This window comes from Cupressus sempervirens, chromosome 7 (assembly GCF_028749045.1).
Source record: "Cupressus sempervirens isolate cs-2001-9-10 chromosome 7, ASM2874904v1, whole genome shotgun sequence".
Taxonomy (NCBI): domain Eukaryota; kingdom Viridiplantae; phylum Streptophyta; class Pinopsida; order Cupressales; family Cupressaceae; genus Cupressus; species Cupressus sempervirens.
This window is the reverse complement of record NC_143124.1, coordinates 925,440,280-925,452,631: the sequence shown is the minus strand read 5'-3', so window position 1 is coordinate 925,452,631 and position 12,352 is coordinate 925,440,280. Positions and strand designations below refer to the sequence as shown.

General features: G+C 33.8%; 1 protein-coding gene across 1 annotated transcript; it reads left to right on the top strand.

The window, feature by feature from the left end:
- The first annotated feature begins 2,895 nt into the window (after positions 1-2,895).
- On the top strand, positions 2,896-4,629 carry LOC149550577 (phospholipase A1-II 1-like). Its single transcript, XM_089793560.1, has one exon. The coding sequence runs from the start codon at positions 3,256-3,258 to the stop codon at positions 4,513-4,515; it is 1,260 nt and encodes a 419-aa protein (XP_089649686.1). The 5' UTR covers positions 2,896-3,255; the 3' UTR covers positions 4,516-4,629.
- The last annotated feature ends 7,723 nt before the right edge of the window (positions 4,630-12,352 follow it).

Genomic DNA, 12,352 nt, shown 5'->3' with positions numbered 1-12,352 from the left:
TCATAGTCTCATCAGATATGTCTACTCTAGCTCCTCTAATTGCACTCACCACCTCTTTGATTTGGCCACAATAATCTGCAACATTTTCTCCTTTTTTCATTCTCATGTCATCAAACTTTCCTCTCAAACTTTCTTCTTTAGCCCTGAACACATTTTTGTCTCCCCCATAGTGCAATCCTTCACATCATCAAACTCATCATAATTCAGGGAAGATGGCAAATCTATCATTTTGACTATGCTTCTACTTCTCATATATTTTCTCCATATTCATGGGTCTAGGCACTTTAATATAATCATTGTCCAAGAAGTATAGCACATAATCTCCAACTCTAGATAAATGCAATCTCATCAGTCATGGCCATGTTGGGAAGTTCTCTTTGTTCAACTTAGATACCTCTCTCTTGTACATCTTAATCTTTAGCATAAGTTCCTTCAAAATTTCCTTGCATGCACCAAAGCTCTAATACCAATTGTTGGAACAATAGAATAACTGAGATGAGGGTGATTTGATTATCCTCAGTTCTAGATGTACCAATTCAACTTTTAACAACTTCAAACAACTTATTCAAGCTCATAAAACCACTCGACCAATATAACAACTCATCAACAACTTAACTGATATCACACTCTACACTATTAGCAAATATCTTACCAATAAGGTTTGACATCAATGACAACATAACAATTGTTTTGATTGTAGTTTCCAACAATTACAACCATTAAGTGTTCCTTAAGGGGTCTTACAACCCCTTAGGGCACACTTGATAGATCTAATACTATTCTTCCACTAGATCTAGATTTCAACCCTTTTGCCCATCTATAGGGTCAATCACAAGCTTAAAGGATTGGCCAAGAAAAAACTATAATTGTACATCAATTGATTACAAAATGTTCATTTGAGGAGAAAATATTGTAGTGATCAAGAAGAAAACTAGTTATGGAGAATATGGTTATGAGTTTCGCTAAGAATGAAACTATTAACGAATTACTCAGGATTAAGAGAAAAAGGCCACCTGGTTAATGGAAAAGAGTGAGAAGAGCTTCTTGGACTCATGAAGGAAGTTGTAGATAAGAACCTAAAGAGCTAGGAAGGGGAAAACAACATAAAAAAGAAGTAAGATATGTGTATGAGCCTATGTCAGATGATGATGAATACTCACCATCTACCAGTAGCTCAAGTAGTGATAGAAGATCTCCAACGCACATGCACTAAAAAACAAAATTTTCAGATAGAGAAGTGACAAGTGTCGTGGAATTATTCATGGAGCGATGTGAACTCTATCATCTCCCCCCCCCCCCCCCCCCCCCTCTATCTCTCTGTCCAATGTTGATGCAAGGGTTATAAATAGGGTTTAGGATTACAATTATGATTAGGGAAAGAATTTACATCATGATTTCTATTATGGTTAGGGTTATGAATAGGTTTAAGGATTACAATTATGATTAGAGAAAGACTTTACATCATGATTTCTATTATGGTTAGGGTTATGAATAGGGTCTAGGATTACAATTATGATTAGGGGAAGACGTCACATCATGGTTTCTACTATGGTTAGGGTTATGATTTTTATTATTGTTAGGTTAAGGTTAGATTTATGAATATAGCTAGTTTATTCCTAAAGTTACAATTTGATTTTCTTACATTTATTTGGGTAACTATCACTTCTATATTCATGCCTATGAATAAATCAATTCTTTTGCTAGTTGACCTCCTATATTTCTTCGGTGTACTCATTGCACCCTAAGGTGCGATTGCTAGTTTATTTTGTCGTTTCCTTCTTGTTCTTTTTTTATTGTTGTAGTTTTCCTCTTTCTTTCTTTTTCCTTTTTCCCTTTTTCTTTCTCTATTTTATATGCAACCTATCTTCTTCCTTTTGTTCCTTCACTATTTAGTCTTTTTGATGTCTGCATGATCATAAGTATTGATGAAAAAACTCAAACACAATTGAATCTAGAAAACAACTATTTAAAACTTCATAACATTAAGCTCATCTACTTGTCAATACATTGAACATTAGATTCTAGTCATATTGAAGCATATATAATAATATGATAATTTTTAAAAATAGAATAATGCATACAATATAATATCTTTCAACATACTTTACCTATATTGTAAAGATAGGTACACCAATATGCATCATAGATTCAATATGATATAAAATCTTTAAAAATTATGTTAAAGTAATTCCAAACACCAATTTTAAAAAGACTTATGAGTTTGACTTTCATTTTAAATTATATTAATACCAATAGATCTATTTTAAATCTAAAAATTTCCCAACTTACTACACGAAACTTAAAAATCTTATATACCCTTAAAACAAACAAAAAACTCCATTACAATCTCATACAACTTGACAACGTAGAGATTATCTTGTGGGATTTGCACTAATCGAAGAGTCAATAGCAAGTTTATAGCAATTTGCAAGAAAAGTCCATGCTCACCAATAACCTGCAATAAGAGCTAAACAATTATTTCCTTTATCAAAGCCGTATACTGCTTATCATATAAATTCATTAAACATTAATTAAGCCATTGAAATGAGCAGAATGGAAGCCACAAGCAATTTTTATTATTATTGTTTTCTCTTTTGCCACAAGTTAGCATAAAAAGACAAAACGGGATACTGAATAAATTATAGAATACAATATGTCAGATCATCACCTTCCCTGGAGTGGCAAATAAGTAAAGAAACATGCTGATCTTTTCCACACTTTTCATAAAATTAATTAAATTTTTTTTTTTTTTGGGGATTCTCATGGTCATTCTTTTCCACACTTTTCATAAATTTTTTTTTTTTTTTTTTTTTGGGATTCTCATGGTCATTCTTTTCCACACTTTTCATAAATTTTTTTTTTTTTTTTTTTTTGGATTCTCATGGTCATTCTTTTCCACACTTTTCATAAATTTTTTTTTTTTTTTTTTTTGGGATTCTCATGGTCATTCCCGCCATGTTGAAGCCTATTTATTGACACAGGATTGTAATGCAAAAGATATGGGTACGGAAAATTGTAAGCTCAATTGGGCGACTACATTGAAAATTTTAGCCATAGATTGCAGGGTCTTATAAAAACCAGTAAAATGTTGATTCCAGAGATTGTTGAATCTTACAAAAACCGGTAAAAGAGTGATTCCATAGATTGTTGATCTTATAAAAGCTAGTAAAGGATTGATTCCATAGATTGTTAGATCTTACCAAAACAGAGTAAAAAAGACTGATTCATCTTTATTTCATTTCATCTGAGATCATAATGGATGTGGGAAACATTGCAAGGAGGTGGAGATCATTGCAGGGCAGCAACAACTGGGCAGGGCTGTTGGATCCTCTCGATCTGGACCTCCGCAAGAACATACTTCTATACGGAGACCAAGCCCAGGCCACATACGATGCATTCAACAGCGAGCAAAGATCAAAATACGCGGGAAGCAGCAGATACAGCAAGCGAGATTTCTTCGCCAAAGTGGGCTTACCAAACATGGGATACCAAATCTCAAGATTTTTATACGCCACTTCCAAAACAACGCTCCCATTTCTCATAAAATCCCTTTCTAGGGAAGCATGGAGCTCCGAATCGAACTGGATGGGGTACGTTGCAGTGACTGCACAGGGCTGGCCTCTTTCAATCTACGGGCGCCGAGATATAAGCATTGCATGGAGAGGAAGTGTGCAGACATTGGAGTGGATTGAGGATTTCAGCCCCCTCGAGGTCCCGGTTTCGAATCTTCTCCCTACTAATTCTCCCCCTTATCTGGACAAGACCGTTGAGAAGGCTGTGAGGGACGGATCCCTGAAGATTCACCAAGGATGGTATGAAGTCTACACATCTGATGATCCCAAATCGCCCTTCAATAAGAGGAGCGCCAGAGACCAGGTTTTCGCCGAGCTGAGGAAATTGCTGGAGGTTTACAAATTTGAGCGCCATGAATTGAGCATAACTTTAACTGGGCATAGCCTGGGCGCTGCTCTTGCCACGCTATGTGCATTTGATATTGTTATCAATGGGTTGAATCGATTGGAGGATTCAGAGTCCCCAATTCCTGTGACTGTGATCGCATTCGCTAGCCCCCGGGTGGGGAATTCGGAGTTCAAGAAGTGTGTGGTTAAATTGCTCCCTGAGCTCAAAATTCTGCGTGTTACGAACTCCCCTGATTTGGTTCCCCTGTATCCTCCTGTTGGGTATGAGGACGTCGGTGTGGAGATTCGAACCGATACCGGTGATTCGCCGTTTGTTAAAGACTCTGGAAATGCTACTTGCTGGCATAATCTGGATTCTTATTTGCATGCTGTGGCGGGGATGCAGGGGAAGGGGAAGGGGAAGGGGAAAAAGGGGTTTCAGCTGGTTGTGGATAGAGATGTTAGTCTGGTGAATAAGCATCTGGATTGGTTGAAGGAAGAAGAGTTGGTTCCTCCATCATGGTGGATTGAGAAGAACAAGGGCATGGTCCAGGGCAGTGACGGCCATTGGCGCCTGGACCAGGATGTTCCCGTTCCTGAAGATTCTGACAATTAAGGGGAAAAAATTGTGTTTTCTTGTGGAGGAATGGTGCTTGTGGGATTCGAATTTGTAATTTTTTAAAATTATAAGCTTTTTTTTATTGTAAGGTTTTAAGTATTTAGGACTGAAGGGTATCCTTTGCTAAAATTTATCATGGGGTATCATTTCTTATTGCGTTGGAGTCACATACTTGGCAAGACTTGAATTTATTGGGTTCATTCAGAATCATTCGACTTCACTAGTAGGTAGACTAGTAGACCAAGGATCTATTGACAAATTACAAGTCTTTTATTTTTCTTTAAGATTTGAATTTGTGACTTCTCTTTGGAAAACAAAATTTCTTCATCGTTAGATAAACTCAAACCATGGAACTAATAGGGGTTTGAACTAGTGACTTCTCTTTGGAGAACAAAGTTTCTTCATCACCAAACAAACTTAAGCCATGGAACTAGTAGGGATTTGAATTTGTGACTCCTCTTTGGAAAACAAAAGTTCTTCATCACTAGGTAAATTCAAGTTACAGGAACTAGATGGTAGGTATTTTTAGATTTTGTCATTGATATTTTGTGGGTTTTGCCATTGATATTAGCTTGATAGACTCTTTATTATAGTAACAATACTCCCTTTGTTATATGATTGTTATGGACCTTTTACAACATAAATGCACTTTTGTTTTTATCCGAGACGATATATATTTTCACATTTTTTTTTCCAAATAGGCATCTAGTATATGAATAATGTTTTATTTTAGTGAAATGTAAAAATTGGAAAGAAACATGCTTGTGGTTATTGAACGTATAAATAATTATCTTCTTCAAGATAAATATCTTCAAGAATATTAAAAGTAATTTCTAATAAGTCACATTAGTAGTGTGATAGACTCTTTATATCAAGACTTTCTATTTTTTTTTGTTAGTCTAGCCCATGTTATGAATCTTTACAACAAATTTTTTTATTGCTTTTGTTTGAGAAGATAAAACATTTTCACATTTGTTTTCAAGTGAATATCTAGCATATGAATAATGACTTCTTTGATTTATTGGGTTGTGGTTATCAAGTAAATTGACTTCTTTCAAAATAAAGAGGTATGTTTGGAGAACAGTAAAAGTAATTTATGATAAGTCATCATGTGATGTTAATAGTCATCATTGAATTTTAACTCCTCCATAATGGTGTGCATTTGAAGATAAGAATCCAAGTTCATCACCCATCTTAGAAGAGAGACAATGCAAGATGCTCCACCACTTAATTATTATGTCCAAATTGAGGAACGTGACAAAAATAATAATGTAGCTCTTATTGCAAATTCTACCTCATTCATGAATTGACAATAATAAAAGTAATCTCTAGGGAGTCACGCTATTAGTGTCATAGACCAAATAAACTCAAACCATTGAACTAGTGGGTGTAGGGGTTTTACACTGATATTTATGATATTTTACATATAGTAGATATTATTAGTTTGATAGACTCTTTGTAACAATACCCTCTTGATTATATGAATGGTGTTTTTTTTTCTAAGTGAACCCATATTATGAACCTTTTAGAACGTAAATTCATACAGTCTTTTGATGAATTCTAAATATTGAAAAGTAACTGCCTTTTGACTATTGAGCCTATACATAATTAACTTCTTCCAAATTAAATATATTCTAGAATAGTAAAAGTAATTTTTTATAAGTCACCTTATAGGGTGACAAACTCTTTATATCAAGACTTTCACAATTATACTAATGGTTTTTCTATCCTCACCCATGTTATGGATCCCTTAAACAAAATTCCTTATTGTTTTTATTTGAGAGGATAAACATTTCTACATATTTTTCTAGTGAATAATAATGATTTCTTTTTTGATGAGAATGTAAAGATTTATGGGCTTGTTGTTATCAAGTATATAAATGATTGCCCCTTCTCAAAATAAAGAGGATTTTTGGAGAATAGTAAAAGTAATTTTTGATAAGTCATTATGTGTTGATAATAGTCATCATTGAATTGTAACTCCTCCATAATGATGTATGTCCTACGATAAGTATTTGAGTTCACCACCCAACTTAGAAGAGGCACATGAGAACATGCAAGATGCCCCACCACTTAATTATTATGTCCAAGTTGAGGAATGTGTTAAAAATAATAATATAGCCACAATTGACAATTCCCCCTTATTCATGAATTCCCATATAACTAATATTCTAAGTGAATTTAAACAATAATAATATTATCTAGCTCAACAATTTGAGTGCGTAAGTAACCATTCCAAGATTGTTGAAGAATTTTTGAAAAAAAAACATTCAAATTATCATTAAATATCAAACTATTTAAATAAAAAATAATTAAGTATTGCAATAGAATCACTCAAACCATGTTGCTTAATTGACTAATCAACCTTGTTTTAGATTTGAGAAACCTTCTACAATATGCTAGCCTTCATTTTCCTTGGTTCCTAAGGAAGGGATTAAATTTAAAAAATGAAGTTAAGCATTTTAATACTTTTTCAATTATATTAATGTTATTTTTTTCTAACCTATCCTATGTTATGGACCCTTCCCAACATGAATTTTTTATTGTCTTATTTGAAAGAATAAACATTTTTATTTTTGGTTTCAAATAGGTATCTAGTGGACGAATAATGATTTATTTTGATGAAAATCTAAAGATTAAAAGTGTATGTATGGCTTGTGGTTTAAGTGTTAGATTCTTTGAAACTAAAGAGATTTTATTTATAATAGTGAAAGTTTCTAATAAGTTGTGAATATTAAAAACAATCTATGTGTTAATAATAAACGTGATTGAATTGTAATTCTACAACAATCACGTGTATTCAAAAGTAGAGTAACAACATGCAAGATTGCTCCACCACTTAATTGTTATGTCCAAATTAAGAAATGCATAAAAAATAATATAATAACTATTATTACCAATTCCAACTCTTTCATGAATGTTATTACAACTACTATTCTAAATCAACAAAAATAATAATAATAAAATAATATCGCTCAACAATATTAGTATACCCATTCAAATATTGTTGATATATAAAACAATAACATTAGAAATATAATTAAATATTATACTTTAACACTAAAAACTATTATAGAATAGCTCACACCATATCACCTTGTTTGATTAATGCAACCTCATTTTAAATTGAACCAACCTTGTACAATATGTTTGCCTTAATTTTATTAGCTAAATTAAAACACACAATAAATCATGTTATATGTGAGGAAATAATATCAACTTCTTAGACACCATTGATGATTCTTTGTTGAAACTTTCGGAATATAGATAGAAATGTTTATGTAACTAATGCGATGACATATACTAGCACTTGCATCGAGAATAGGTGCAAGGGCATAGCCGATAGTTGCATGCGGTCAATGTTGGATGTAAAATGCCTAGATAGAGCCTTTACACAATGCATAAGTAATACATATTATCAAATAAATAACAATATATACAAATAATTGGTAACTCTAAAATAAATAGAATATAATGATAAAATTTAGGTATTTTCTAAAATAAATTAGGATTGGCCAAGGTAAGGGTATCCTTAAAAAAAATGGCAATCTCATAAATTTCATATAACCAAAATTCACTTCGCATAGTCTATTTGTTGTTGTTGTTAGCTTTAATTCAACATCAAAAGTCATCTAAATTAAACCATGCTTCATAAGAATTAAGTATATCAGATTAGCAACTAATTATAGTTATAAAGTTAATGTTGACTCACCCAATGACTTTAATCTTGTAACAATAAATGAATACTTATTATTATAAAGAGTGAACATTATTTGCTAAAATGTTTGTTTTTCTTTATTTTGATTTGGTTTGAAAAATCAACTTTCAAATTAGCCATCTATATGTCAAGAACTAATACACAATTTTAAATATGCAACTGATTTTTTTTGCTCAACACAACAAATAGTGGAAGAAAACTATAATAAACAAATTAAAGACATAAATACTTTAGAACAAAAGTTAATCCTATTATTCTCTAAAATTTGCTAGATCCAAACCATAGTAATCTATCGTATACTCTTTCTTTGTTTTAATCTAAAGTCTTTTGTGAGATGACATATAATCTGACTACATGTAAGACTATTGCTTTTGAAGGTACTAAATGAACATACATACTTTATAATGACTTTGACTCACTTATTAAACAAATGATATTTACCAAAATTCCAACCAATCCAAACAGAAATTGCTTGTGGCTTGCACTTATCATGTTTCAATCTACAATCTTATTTGAGATTACATATAATCTGACTAGATGATAGACTATCACATTATAATCCTTCTTTTGATTTGTATTTATGAGTTTCCCCAAAATCCATCACCAAGTAACACAAATAGCTACAGAGCATTATGCACCACAAAATGCAATCATTACTCACTTATTTTATTGCTTTCTCGCACAAACAATCCAACATAGTTTGCAATCATGGAACCCCAAGGTATAACATTTATCCCACAAGACATTTCACCAAGCAATTGAAGTGCAATCTCTAATTGGTAACACTAAACGTATGTGACCAAAAGAGTGTTTTGTACAAGCTACAAAAAAATTGGAGAAGGATATGAGCATCCACTGAAGCATAATATAAGATTTTTTCACATGTACTTAGAACTGTTGGAATATTAATTTTTTTGGTTGTCCCTGGAACCTTGCGTCCACCTACCAAGTTTGACGGTCTGCAACTGTAACAGTCAGAAACATTAATACAAGTAGGTGAGTTCGAATTTTGAAAATGAGAAGGAGATTTCAAGTTGACAACAAGAGACAAAAAGGGGGGAATGTTCATTCATTCTATAAGTCAGATTCAGACATTCTGATAGTCAGTTGAGTTCAATAGAACAATAGAGGCATAAAGTTCTATTAGATCCAACAACAACACGTGTGGATGACTTTTTGGGTTTTTTGTGACAGTAATGTTTTGTCTTGTATGAGCAATGATTGCTCCAAGTTTACTGTATGCAACCATACGTTGTTGTAAGTTTGATCTTAGGTTTTTAGATATTTTGTTCTTCTAGGGTTTATAGTTTTTTTCTCTAATTTGATTTAGTTAATAGAAAGAAAGCAAGCATATTTTCCATCTCCAAATCTAATGTGTTTTAGATCTTGTCTCCATTGTTACATTTCACCTTGCATGTTAGTAAGAGTTGGGAAAAAAGGAGGAGAAACCATAAACTCTATCATGCATTTTTTGGAATGCCCTTGTTTCTCCCCACATCACTCACCTTGTGTTTGAACTGAGTAAATCAGCTTCCACTGACCATAAACTCAATCTCCTCTACCGAGCTCCCTATCTACCGAGCTCCCCTTTGGCGACCAAGAAACTTAGTCCCTATAGGTGTTGAGCAACTCAACATTGGCTCAACTCCTTGCCCTACCGAGCAACTTGATTTGTTCTGCAAGTTTTTGATTTTCTTAAGTTATTTTACATAGTATCAGAGCTATAAGGCCCCACATCCTTGTGAGTTTGGGCATTGTTTCTGGGTTTTTGACATTGTTGTGTAGGAGACATGGTTGGAGATGCAGGAAAGACATGGCAACAACCACTATCCTTTAATGGACAAAATTATGACACTTGGGCAAAGAAGATGAGAACCATTATGGTTGCAAATGACTTGTGGGAGTTTGTGATAAATGTGTTCAATGATGGAACCGACCTAGCACAAAATGTTTCCCTCACCAACCATTAAAAGACTCAGCTAAAGTAGTCAAGAAGAATTGATACAAAAGCTTTAAGCTTGATTGAGGTAGCCATGACAGAAACAAATTTTCCTAAGATAGCAACAACTAATTATTCGAAGGAAGCATGGGATATCCTTGAGACAAATTTCAAAGGGAATGATAAAGTTTGTGTAGTGAAGCCATAGATGATTTGAAGGGAGTTTGAGAACCTTCAAATGAAGGATAATGAGTTTATTGCAGACTTTAGCTCAAGGACCTTTGGTTTGATAAACTAGTTGAAATAAAATGAAGAAGATTACGAGGAATAGAGAATAGTGGAGAAGATATTGAGGAGTCTACCTCCACAGTATGATAATCTTGTGATGACCATTGAAGAGGAAAATGCCCTCACTACTTTGACAATGGATGAGTTGATGGTTACTCTTCAAACCCATGAGCACCATATTAATAGATCAGCAACAACTTCCCAAGAGCAAGCTTTGAAAGCTTAGTCCAATACAAGAGGCAAGGGAGAGGAAGAAATGGCTCTGGTAGAGGCTCTAGAGGTAGAGGTCATGGAAACTTAGGACAAAGGAATGCTGGAGGAGAAAGCTTAGGACGAGAAAACAATCAAGAGGGAGCAAGCAACTCTCAAAATAACTCTAGAGGAGGTAAGAAGAACTACAACTCTAATAAGAGTAATGTAGAATGTTATTATTGCCATAAATTTAGGCATTATGCAAGTGAATGCTGGAAAAGAAAGGTGATCAATTAAAGTAGAATGCAAATGTGGCTGATGTGAATGTGGGCGAAGTAAACAATCCCACAGTCTTCATGATGTGCAACATTGGTGAAGACGGCAACCATGAGGTATGGTATTTGGACAATGGTTGCAACAACCACATGAGTGGTAATGTAACTCTATTTTCATATATTGATAAGAATTTCAAATCTGAAATTAGAATGGGAATCAATGGAACCATTCTTATTGTGAGCAAAGGATCTATAATGGTCCACACCAAGCAAGGTGAGAAGAGAGAAATCCAAAATGTATATTTTTCCCCAGGCATGAAGTACAATTTGATGAGTGTTGGACAACTCATTCAAAATGGTTACAAGGTGCTGATGGAAAATGACAAGTGTGTCATTCATGAGAAAGATGGGAGTAAGAATGTTCTAGCAACAGTCCAAATGACAAGCAACTGGATGTTCCCCTTAAGGATCTAGACTTATTTCTCTTCTCAAATTGTTGTTGTACCTCCCAGACATGCATGCACAAAAGTACATCAGCAATCAACTTTAAAGAGCATGATTGAAGACCCCTCCAAGTTGTGGTATCTCAGAAAAAATGACATAATAAAAGGAGCTTACAACCAATTATGCTCCGCAAAAAAATGGAATGGTTGAGAGGAAGAATAGAACCATTATTGAGATGGCAAAGAGCATGATGAAACCAAAGGGACTCCAAACTGAATATTGAGGAGAGGTTGTAGCAACAACAATATACTTGATAAATAGGTGTCCAACAAAGGCAGTCTGTGACAAGATTCCTCTTCAGGCATGCTCAAGACATAGATGGACAGTTGAGCACTTGAGAGTGTTTAGGTGTGTAGTATATGCACACATGCTAAAGGAGCAAAGGAAAAAGTTGGATGGAAAGGGTGTGAAGTGCATCTTCATAGGTTATAGTTCATAATCAAAGGCCTCTAGATTGTATAATCCAATCACCAAGAAGATCATCATTTCAAGAGATATGGAGTTTCTTAAAAATCAATCATTGGATGGCTCGGTGGATGAATCTTCAAGCACTTCAAGTAAAGTGTTGAATATTGATGAAGAAGATGACGTTGGTAATCAGCAAGATGAAGAAGCAACAAATATTGATAGCTCCAGGCAGAGGCAAAAAGGAAAGCGACCTCAAACATGCAGAGAATCAACTCCTAGTAGTTCTAAACAACCCCAAATTAGTATGCAAATTAGTAGTGTATATGAGCAATGTTAGTATGCTAATACAAACCAAATTTAAATAAAGCTTCTACAAACTAAACAAAATTCATAAACTTCAAGATAGACTAAGATGAACTCTTAATTGAGAATATGAGCCATTAATGGGCTCTCTCAATGAGAAGCTCTCTTGTTGAGTAGCTTTGTCTAAATAGATAGGATGTATGCTCA

Excerpts from the sequence above, each read along its gene's own strand:
- LOC149550577 (XM_089793560.1), top strand. The coding sequence starts at position 3,256 with ATGGATGTGGGAAACATTGCAAGGAGGTGGAGATCATTGCAGGGCAGC.